This window comes from Salvelinus fontinalis, chromosome 8, assembly GCF_029448725.1.
Source record: "Salvelinus fontinalis isolate EN_2023a chromosome 8, ASM2944872v1, whole genome shotgun sequence".
Lineage (NCBI taxonomy): Eukaryota > Metazoa > Chordata > Actinopteri > Salmoniformes > Salmonidae > Salvelinus > Salvelinus fontinalis.
Window position 1 is genome coordinate 19,390,155 of NC_074672.1, and position 11,005 is coordinate 19,401,159.

General features: G+C 42.7%; 1 protein-coding gene across 2 annotated transcripts; it reads right to left on the bottom strand.

The window, feature by feature from the left end:
- Positions 1 to 1,732: 1,732 nt before the first annotated feature.
- LOC129860827 (uncharacterized protein CG45076-like) lies at positions 1,733 to 9,961 on the bottom strand. Of its 2 annotated transcripts, XM_055931637.1 has the most exons (6): positions 9,102 to 9,961; positions 4,243 to 4,730; positions 3,892 to 4,054; positions 3,689 to 3,721; positions 2,940 to 3,345; positions 1,733 to 2,552 (listed from the first exon to the last, which is right to left on the bottom strand). In XM_055931637.1, the coding sequence occupies exons 1-6, from the start codon at positions 9,378 to 9,380 to the stop codon at positions 2,548 to 2,550; spliced, it is 1,374 nt and encodes a 457-aa protein (XP_055787612.1). In that variant the 5' UTR covers positions 9,381 to 9,961; the 3' UTR covers positions 1,733 to 2,547. The 2 variants fall into 2 exon arrangements, with proteins under 2 accessions (XP_055787612.1, XP_055787614.1); XM_055931639.1 differs by lacking the exon at positions 3,689 to 3,721 and having other exon boundaries at positions 9,102 to 9,960.
- Positions 9,962 to 11,005: the final 1,044 nt, after the last annotated feature.

The following is an 11,005-nucleotide window of genomic DNA, read 5'->3' on the forward strand; positions in this document are numbered from 1 at the left end:
CGTCTAGGTCTGTCTACACCGTTTGTTGTTTTTTGTTAGTTTAATCAAGTTCGTGTTTTGTTAAATAAATATGTCTGTTCTCTACGCTGCGCCTTGGTTCCCTCAATACTCCTCCTCTTCCGAAGATGAAGAGGAGGAGGAATGCCGTTACAGAATCTGATATTGATTCTATTTTGTCTTATGAATTGTACACTGAGTATACAAAACATTAGGAACATTAGGAATAAAAAGCTGAAATAAATAATTCTCTCTCTACTATTATTCTGACATTTCACATTCTTAAAATAAAGTGGTGATCCTAACTGACATAAGACAGGGACTTTTTACTCGGATTAAATCTCAGGAATTGTGCAAAACTGAGTTTAAATGTATTCGGCTAAGGTGTATGTAAATGTCCGACTTCAACTGTATATGGCGATGTCTGGGCACGCGGTTTTCTGATGTCAATGTTGTGAACAGAGTGCCCCATGGTGGCGGTGGGGGTTATGGTATGGGCAGGCATAAGCTACAGATAATGAACACAATTGCATTTTATCGATGGCAATTTGAATGCACAGAGATACCATGACGAGATCCTGACGTCCATTGTCGTGCAATTCATCCATCGCCATCAGCTCATGTTTCAGCATGATAACGCATGGCCCAAGGATCTGTACACAATTCCTGGAAGCTGAAAATGGCCCAAGTTCTTCCATGGCCTGCAAACTCCCCAGACATGTATGTCATCAATTGAACATGTTTGGGATGCTCTGTATCAACCTGTGCAACAGCACGTTCCAGCTCCCGCCAATATCCAGCAACTTCACACAGCCATCAAATAGGAGTGGGACAACATTCTACAGGCCACAATCAGCCTGTTCAACTCTAGGCAAAGGCGATGTGTCGCGCTGCGTGAAGCAAATGGTGATCACACCAGATACTGACTGGTTTTCTGATCCACTCCTATTTTTTTTTAAGGTATCTGTGACCAACAGATGAATTTCTGCATTCCCAGTCATGTGAAATCCATAGATTAGGGCCTAATTAATTAATTTAAATTGACTGATTACCTTATAGGAACTGTAACTCAGTAAAATCTTAGGAATTGTTGCATTTATATTTTTGTTCAGTGTACATCATAAATTGTTGGGTGTGAACAAGTTTGGCAATATTTCTGATCAATTGAATAATTTCCAGGTATGCAGTAGTATTTCAACTCAGCTTAACAGGTATAATAGTAAACCATAGGGGCAGTACCAAACCAGAGTTCAAGTCATTATTCTTAACCAGAGGAAAGATTCCACACAAAAATGCACAAAGGCGTGTGCTACCACAAACACGTCTTCGTGTTTTTCAGCATTTCATTATGAGTCATTCCTCACATGGCATGCACGGACGTGTGGAATAAAATGATTACAGACACTCACCCTTCCACAATATATCTATGCTGCAGTTTAGCACTAAGTGGGACTACTTCACAGCAGTACATCATTAGAAAATGTAAAAATGGCAACACATTAGTTTGACCTTGGTGAAGGTGACTCAGAAGCAGTACAGGGCAAATAAGTGTGTCACTGTGACCACATTTTTTACTCCCTGTAATGGGACACAAAGACACCATATTAATCCATGACCAGAAATGAAGGCATTTTCTGCAGCTGTAAAATGACGAGACCGTAACAAAGCTGTTCACTTCAGTTCATATGAGCTACTATTCAATCAATAGTAGAAAAAATAAACAAGGAGACTGAACTTGGTGTAAAAAATTACAGAGGATAGCCCAGGGTTTATTTTATAAAAGATACATCACAGAGATCTGAGATGAACGGTACGTTGTGAGAGAAGAACCCAATGCCTGGGCAGTAACAGAGCACTTTGTGTGACAAAAAGTCTAAAGAAAAAAGTCAATAAAAACAACTAGACTAACAATCTTCAGTAAAACTGTACGCAAATGTTAGCATTTCACAGATATGGCCCTTGCTACCCCCATGCTATTCCTTTAGTAAGCTGTTAATTCCTGTGTAAACAAATAGGACTCTTGTTCCGTATATCTTATTCTAATGAAAATCCCAACAAGACATTTCAGACAATGACAAAAAGAAAGCCAATTTCATATCAACAAGATGGGCATATTTTATGGCTTTGTTTGATTGTGTGAGTGAATTAGTGTTTTTCTATTGGCTGTTTAGTTAGTCCTCCTTGTCACTTTGTTTCAACTGAGCTTGCAGAAAAATTGACATTTTGGTGTACGTAAAATAATCTATAGAAAGAGCTGTGTTAAAATAGATTAAGGCTTTGAGGTTGGTATTGGCAGGTGAGTCCTGAATACTATTAACCATGACCTGACCAGTTAGCCCTCTCATACACATGTTCATTGATGTAACAATACTGATTCTAGAGAATTGTGTGAATCCTATTGACCTTATTTTTCCCCTTGGGGAGAAAAAGTTCATGTTTATTGCACCTCAACATTGGCAATGCCTTCCCATTCGTCATGATGCAGACTGAACGTGTCCATTATCCTCTGGGAGTTTGGTGGCTGTAGAAGACTTTCCTTGCTGCTTACATTCACACTGTAAAATAGAATAACATTAGTTATCAGAGAGATCAATGGTAATGTTTTTTACTAAAGGCCCTGGAGCTGACCAAGCAAATCAGAAAAACAACATTTCATACACTATTGCCCACAATAACCTTTAGTGAGGAACACTGCTCAACCAATGAGAGAAGATATTGGCGTCGGTAACACATTAAGTTGCTCTTTTATCTGTGTAATTACACTGTAATTAGACTATTAACATTGCATTAACACATTAGTGTTCCTCACTTGAAACAATTTCAGGCCAGAAGAAGTAACAGAGTAATTATAAAATCTTTGAAATAAAGATGGATACACTCCTTACATAAAATTGGACTGACGAAGAAATTTGAGTTTGAAATGCATTTTAAGACAGACTCACATTCCTCCTCAGTAGAGGCCTCATCTTCTTCTGGTTTTTCCTCTTCTTCCTCCCCTTGCTCCTCCTCTGCTTCAGAATCCTCCTCTTCTACATTCTCTTCTGCCAACCACTCTTCCGGTGCTGCCTCTGCCAAGTCCTCCTGCTCCTCAACCATCTCCTCCTCTGCAGGAGCAGTCTGTTCCTCTGTGAGAGCAGAGTCCTCCTGTTCAGCAGGCTCCCCATCCAAGTGAGCTGCCTCCTTCACCACCTCCTCCTCCTCAGCAGCCTGCTCCTCTTCCGCAGGAGTAGACTCTTCCACCTCCTCAGCAACAGCATCAGCAGCCTCTTCCACCTCCTCAGCAGCAGCCAGAGCAGTCTCCTCCTCCACCTCCTCTGAGGGCTTATCTGTTTGAACCCCTCCTTCCAGCTGGAACAGACAGAATTATAGTGAGTTAGTACTTAGGGGAACTCCAGGGCCTATGGTGACTTTGTAATCACATTGGTGTAATGTATTTGGCCTACATTGCAGTATAGGAATGGGAATACAACATTTACCCCAAATTCATCAGAGAATCCACAGCAGGCAATTAGCCTCTACATACTAATGGTTTAGTAGCAATCTCATAAAAGTTCCCCATGGACACATGCTGGGTAAAAATAGTTACGAGAATGTGTATGCTCCTCTGTACAAAATACGGCAACATTTTTTGCCGTTACGAACACCATTACTGAGATGAAAAAATATGATTTTTTTTTGGAAAAGTAATAACCTGTGACCGGTCCTGATGTACCTGTACATCCGACTATTCATTAAAAGAAGAAAAGACTATTAGAAATTTTTCACTATTCATAAAAAGTAGTAAGTACTATTAGAAAAATGTAAAACAAACTATTTTGGCTATATTTGAGGGTGACCCAGTCCACTACCAATCTGATATTCTAAACCCTGTGTGAGACTTCCTGTAGGCGTTACCTGGGCGACCTGTTTCTGCACAGCCTCCAGCTGAGCGCGGAGCTCAGAGTGCAGACTGTGGGCCGCTGAGTTCTGCTCCTGCGGACTCTGTTCTACTGTAACCAGCTGCTCCTCCACACTGGCCTGCTGGGCCCTCTGAGACTGCCCCGTCTCCATCAGCTCCCTGAAACACAGGTACGCACACACAGCGAGACACACAGTGAAACCAACCAATACAGAAATATAAACCAATATACTTAAGGTTGCAGAAAGTTTCCCCAAAGAACCCAGGTATACTCCTGCTTCTGGGATAATTCTTTAAATTAAAAAAAAATAACTTTGGAATTGACCAACCCCAAATACACTACATACTTGACACTTGCGATCTCCACTGTACTGGCCTCAAGTTGAGCCTGGTTGGCAGCCAGCTGTTCCTTAAGCCCTAGGAGCTCTGATGTCTGGCCCTCCAACGTGGCGCTCAGTGTGCCCACCAGCCCTTCCCTCTCCTCCAGCTTGGACTCAGCCTCCGCCAGGCTCCCTGTCAGGCCCTCGACGCTCTGGGCCATCTCCGTGCTCACCCTTGCCAGGCCCTCGACCTGCAGCCGGACAGCCTCAAACTCCTCGCTCTTCCCCTTTAGCATTGCCTGCATCTGGGTCAGCTGATCCGCGGACACGGTGGCCTGCTGCATCTCTGCCAGCCGGGCTTTCATCTCTGTGTGTAGGGAGAGGACCTGGGTGGGCAGGTCTGAGGTCTTCAGTTGTTCAGCTATGGCCAGGGCCATGCCTACCTGCTTCTGGGCCAGTTCGTATGACTCTTCCAGGGTGTTGAGGCGATGCTCAAAGCCGTCGGTACTGAGCAGCTGCAAGGAAATTAAACTAGATTTAGATCAAAATAACATATTGAAAACATCTTCCCAGACACTGGTCTCCAAACAAAGGGCAGCTTCTTTCATGATGAATAGACAATTATGGCAAGCCATCATACAGTACATTGTGCAGCCATAAGAAAGTAAGTGAGCAGTCAGAAACAGACACTATTTATAAATGTATTTTACCACCTTGGGAGGGAACTATCTATTGGTGAAGACAGTTCCAGTAAGCGGGTGTAAAGAAATGAGAACATATTGACCAGGTACTGCAATTGCTGTAGGATAATCCTATGATTTAAGTAGGACAATTTAATTATGTCAACAGTTTAGTGAATCCACATCCTGACCCCATCAGTGATGAAGTCCCTCTGTGTGAAGGCTAACCTTATAAATTACGGTCAAAGGTTGGAGATCTTCTTGACCGTAACCAGTCAGGCTTCATGATGGGTCACTCAACTGAGACTGCTCATCTATGTCACGGAGGCCCTCTGTAATATATCCTCACATGGTCTATCCTATCATTGCTTTGAGGATGACACTCAACTACTTTTCTCCTTCCCCCCTTCTAACACCCATGTGGTGGCATGCATCTCTGCGTGCCTGGCAGATATCTCAATTTGGATGCCGGCCCATCACCTTAAACTCAACAAGACAGAGCTGCTCTTCCTCCAGGGGAAGGCCTGCCCGCTGAAGGCACTTGTCATCTCCCACCTGGACTACTGCAACTCACTGTTGGCTGAGCTCCCCGCTTGTGCCATCAAACCCCTGCAACTTATCCAGAATGCTGCAGCCTGCCTGGTTTTCAACCTTCCAAAGTTCTCCCATGTTACCCCACACACTCCACTGGCTTCCAGTCGAACCTCGCATCCACTACAAGACCATGGTGCTTGCCTACGGAGCAGCAAAAGGAACTGCCCCCCCCCCCCCTACCTTCAGGCTATGATCAGAGCCTACACCCCAACCCGAGCACTCCGTTCTGCCACCTCTGGTGGTTCCTTGGCCCTCCAAGCTCCCGCTCAGCCCAGTCCAAGCTCTTCTCTGTCCTGGCACACCAATGGTGGAACCAGCTTCCTCCCCCTGAAGCTGGGGGGAGTCAGCAGAGTCCCATCCCATCTTCTGAAACCCTAACTCTTCAAAGAGTTTCATTATATATAGTTGAAGTTGGAAGTTTACATTAATTTAGGTTGGAGTCATTAAAACAAATTTTTCAACCACTTCACAAATGTCTTGTTAACAAGCTATAGTTTTGGCAAGTCGGTTAGGACATCTAATTTGCACATGACACAAGTGATTTTTCCAACAATTGTTTACAGACATTATTTCACTGTATCACAATTCCAGTGGGTCAGAAGTTTACATACACTAGGTTGACTGTGCCTTTAAACAGCTTGGAAAATTCCAGAAAATGATGTCATGGCTTTAGAAGCTATTTGGCTAATTTACATAATGTGAGCCAATTGGATGTGTACCTGTGGATGTATTTCAAGGCCTACCTTCAAACTCAGTGCCTCCTTGCTTGACATCATGGGAAAATCAAAAGAAATCAGCCAAGACCCCAGAAAAAAATTGTAGACCTCCACAAGTCTGGTTCATCCTTGGGAACAATTTCCAAATGCCTGAAGGTACCACGTTCATCTGTACAAACAATAGTACGCAAGTATAAACACCATGGGACCACGCAGCCATCATACCGCTCAGGAAGGAGACATATTCAGTCTCCTAGAGATGAACGTACTTTGGTGCGATAAGTGCAAATCAATCCCAGAACAACAGCAAAGGACCATGTGAAGATACTAGAGGAAACAGGTGTAAAAGTATCTATGCCCACAGTAAAACGAGTCCTATATCGACATAACCTGAAAGGCCGCTCACAGCAAAGAAGAAGCCACTGCTCCAAAACCGGCATTAAAAAGCCAGACTATAGGGCCTCCCGGGTGGCACAGTGGTCTAGGGCACTGCATCGCAGCGCTAGCTGTTCCACCAGAGATTCTGGGTTCGCGCTTTGTCGCAGCCGACCGCGACCGGGAGGTCCGTGGGGCGACGCACAATTGCAAATGGACCCCAAGCATGCTTCCAAAGTTGTGGCAAAATGGCTTAAGGACAACAAAGTCAAGGTAATGGAGTGGCCATCACAAAGCCCTGACCTCAATCCTATAGAAAATGTGTGGACAGAACTGAAAAAGCGCGTGTGAGCAAGGAGGCCTACAAACCTGACTTAGTTACACCAGCTCTGTCAGGAGGAATGGGCCAAAATTCACCCAACTTATTGTGGGACGCTTGTGGAAGGCTACCCGAAACGTTTGACCCAAGTTCAACAATTTAAAGGCAATGCTACCAAATATTGATTGAAAGTGTATGTAAACTTCTGACCCACTGGGAATATGATGAAAGATGTGATGAAAGAAATAAAAGCTGAACTAAATCATTCTCTCTACTATTATTCTGACATTTCACATTCTTAAAATAAAGGTCCTAACTGACCTAAGGAATTTCTACTAGGATTAAATGTCAGGAATTGTGCAAAACTGAGTTTAAATGCATTTGGCTAAGGTGTATGTAAACTTCCGACTTGAACTGTATGTATGTATGCATGCATGTATATATATTAGTACCAGTCAAAAGTTTGGACACACCTACTCATTCCAGGGTTTTTCTTCATTTTTACTATTTTCTACATTGTAGAATAATAGTGAAGCCATCAAAACGAGGAAATAACACATATGGAATCATGTAATAACCAAAAACGTGTTAAACAAATCTAAATCTATTTAATATTTGAGATTCTTCAAAGTAGTCACCCTTTGCCTTGATGACAGCTGTATTGCCTGTTGGCAAATTCCAAGCGGGCTGTCATGTGCCTTTTACTGAGGAGTTGCTTCCGCCTGGCCACTTTACCGTAAAGGCCTCATTGGTGGAGTGCTGCAGAGATGTTTGTCCTTCTGGAAGGTTCTACCACAGAGGAACTCCAGAGCTCCATTGGGTTCTTGGTCACATCCCTGACCAAATACCTTCTCCTCAATTTCTCAGTTTGGCCATGCAGCCAGCTATAAGAAGAGCCTCGGTGGTTCCAAACTTCTCCCATTTAAGAATGATGGAGGCCACCATGTTCTTAGGGACCTTCAATGCTACAGAAATGTTTTGGTACCCTTCCCCAGGTCTGTGCCTCAACTCAATCCTGTATCAGAGCTCTACGGACAATTCCTTCGACCTCATGGCTTAGTTTTTGCTCTGACATGTACTGTCAACTGACAGAACTTATATAGACAGATGTGTGACTTTCCAAATCATGTCCAATAAATTGAATTGACCACAGGTTGTCTCCAATCAAGTGGTAGAAACATTTCAAGGATGATCAATGGAAACAGGATGCATCTGAGCTCAGTTGAGTCTCATAGCAAAGAGTCTTAATACTTATGTAAATATGGTATTTCTGTTTTTTTTTAAATATATATATACACACATTTGAAAAAAAATCTGTTTTCACTTTGTCATTATGGGGTAGTGTGTAGATTGTGTAAAACGTTAAGGGGGCAGAATACTTCCTGAATGCACTGTATGTACAATTAAAGACCAGCTGGGGATGCTGGCAAACTAGGAGAACTTGTTACAGGGACTCACAACAACTATGGTCAATATAGAGCGTTGTAGCAGGCTATTTTTATTCCCATGTAGACAACTGGCTTTTTTTAAAGCAACTGCACAGTGCACACTGAAATCAGCACCATGACTGTGTCAAGAGCATGGTTACAAGCAGGGTCAACTGCTGTAAAAATGAATTGGAAGTGGAATATTTGTCAAGTGTGTTTATTTCAAAATGTTTGTGAATCTAATTTTAATATGCCTATATTGTAGGGACATTCAGTGGCTGACCCTAACAAACTATTGGTGCAGTTCATGTTCCCAAATTGTAGGTCATATGCCATTACAAACACCAACAGCTGCGTGACGCCCACCTTGACGGGGGTTCGAAACAGAATCTTTTTGACTCACATCAGTTCAATGTCTATGCAGTATGACATTTGATATGATTTCACAACTGTCATAAACTTGTAGGGAAGGCCTATAAATACCGTCTGCTAGAGTTTTCCATTTAATTAAAATGTGAAGCTCACATTTGGGGGCCTTTAGGGCTCTGGCTATCCATAGGTAAATAGTTAATATATATGTCACAGAATAAATACATGTGCAGAATAAATGAGGAAGGTCAGAACAGTATTTCAATGGGTCAACACAGGACTTGACCACAAATGACTTTGTACAAAATGTTCCTTTGATATTTTTGTTGACGCATGGAAACAGCCTTTGACGTGTCTATTATGTTTGCCCATGTTGTTATTACGCATGGTTAACTAGGCTAATTACCTTTTCATTTGTCTGTAGAATTTCTTCCTGAAAGGACTGAAGCTTCACCATCTTCATCTGCATGCCCATGAGGTTGTCTGCTAAGTAGGTTATACTTTGGTGTTGCTGGAAACAGAACCATGCCCCGGTGGCACCCCCGACCACAATCAGAAGGAATAAAATGAACAAAAGCGTATACTGGTTTCCACCTCGCGCCTCCGGTTCCGAAGATTCATGATTAAAATTGTTAAAGTCTTCGTGATTGTGTTTGTTCTTTTTCCCTCTGTGCTTTGCTGTCATTTTAACACAGTAGCGTAGTAGTTAATATAAAGGCCAGAGATGGTGTAAGACCGGTTATCGAAAGATGTTTGCTCGGGTGCTGCGGTGACTTTTCCAGAAGCGTCGGTCTTTTATTCCTTAATTGATATTACACAATGCAATTTGGTCCTCATTCAAAACCGCTCAACAAAGTAGCGAAAAAAGCAAGTTCTCGGTGAAGTGGTGGGTTGGGCTGCAGATGAGAAAAGATAGAGGCGTGTATGTGGTACCCATAGATTTAGATAGACATCGCATTATTATATCTGTCCAACTATGGCGTCTATGAGCGCAAAGGTAGCGCAATTGAGTGCATCTCCATTGTAAAGTAGTACATTTTCTTCCACTACATATTTCAGTTGGAAAACAAACTCAAAGGGTGCACACAGCCGCCTAGAGAGTGTATTGTCTGAACAGGTATAAAGCCAAGGTTGGTGATTTACTGCCACCTGCAGTTAAGGAATGTTTCTTCACAAGTATAATAGATTGGCTGATCCCTCCTGGTGTCTTCGGTGGAATTATGTGAACCTTAAATTATAGGAGGTCCCACCCAGTTGACTGCTTCAAAATTGTGAATGTCCTCAATGGCGCTACCCATGCTAAAATTAGCTTCTGGCATTAGAGTCCTCCTACCCATCTCTATGATGGTACCCGCTCCAGGAAGAGAAGCATGAGTGAGTGGGCGTTCCCTGTACCATGTGGACCATAGTTACCCTGTTACATGTACAGCTCTAATGCTGCACACATTCACGTTGTCGGAAACTCAGGACCTCCGAGTTAAAATGAATGTAAATTCTTAATAATAATAACAATAATTTGGGGGGTTATATTATTTGTTCGGTTACACACAAGTCTGTCATGGAAATGTGTTTCTTGCATATCCCAACTCCCCCTGAGACACCTGCAGGGTATATGCAGGTATATGCCATATACCCACTTACTTTTCAGTGGGCTTTGGGTATACTCACTTCATAATACCCCCCATGCGCAGGGCCGGGGCCAGAATGAATCCGTTGAATGGGCATTTGATAGGGGGTAGCACAACGCAACGTGGAGTGCCAGGATACAGCCCTTAGCCGTGGTATGTTGGCCATATAACACAAACCCCCAAGGTGCCTTATTGCTGTTATAAACTTGTTACCAACTTAATTAGAGCAGTAAAAATACATATTTTGTCATACACACGGGTGTCAGCCAATCAGCATTCAGGGCTCGAACCACCCAGTTAATAAAAAAGACCACAGGCAGCTCGTGAGTTTCAAGTTTGGGAAGTTTACAATTATCCTACCAATCTGTGCGCAAGTTATGATTATTTTTATACGTGCCTTTTCGTTGAACAGTTTCATTTCAATAACCGTTTTTGTTTCTCAAAATTGTCACGTGGTTAATCATAAAAATCTTAATTCAAATGATAAGAGCACCAGCCTTTGCCATATGGACACATTGATACATTGGCGCTAAATAAATTAGCGCATGGAACTCAGAGATAGCCTAGGCCCTACTGCATTCAGTTCTCCAGAATGTGCTCGTTTCATTGTGTAAATTGTTTGCTCTTTGATTGTTTCTATGTATCAATTCCCCATTATAACCTATGCATAATAAATGTACCG

Bases quoted from the DNA above. Each gene is read 5' to 3' on its own strand.
- LOC129860827 (XM_055931637.1), bottom strand. From the start codon at position 9,380: ATGACAGCAAAGCACAGAGGGAAAAAGAACAAACACAATCACGAAGAC. The intron at 4,731-9,101 runs GTAATTAGCCTA...ATTTCCTTGCAG, and splicing joins TTCTACAGACAAATGAAAAG to CTGCTCAGTACCGACGGCTT. The intron at 3,722-3,891 runs GTAACGCCTACA...TTTAATGAATAG, and splicing joins TGCAGAAACAGGTCGCCCAG to TCGGATGTACAGGTACATCA.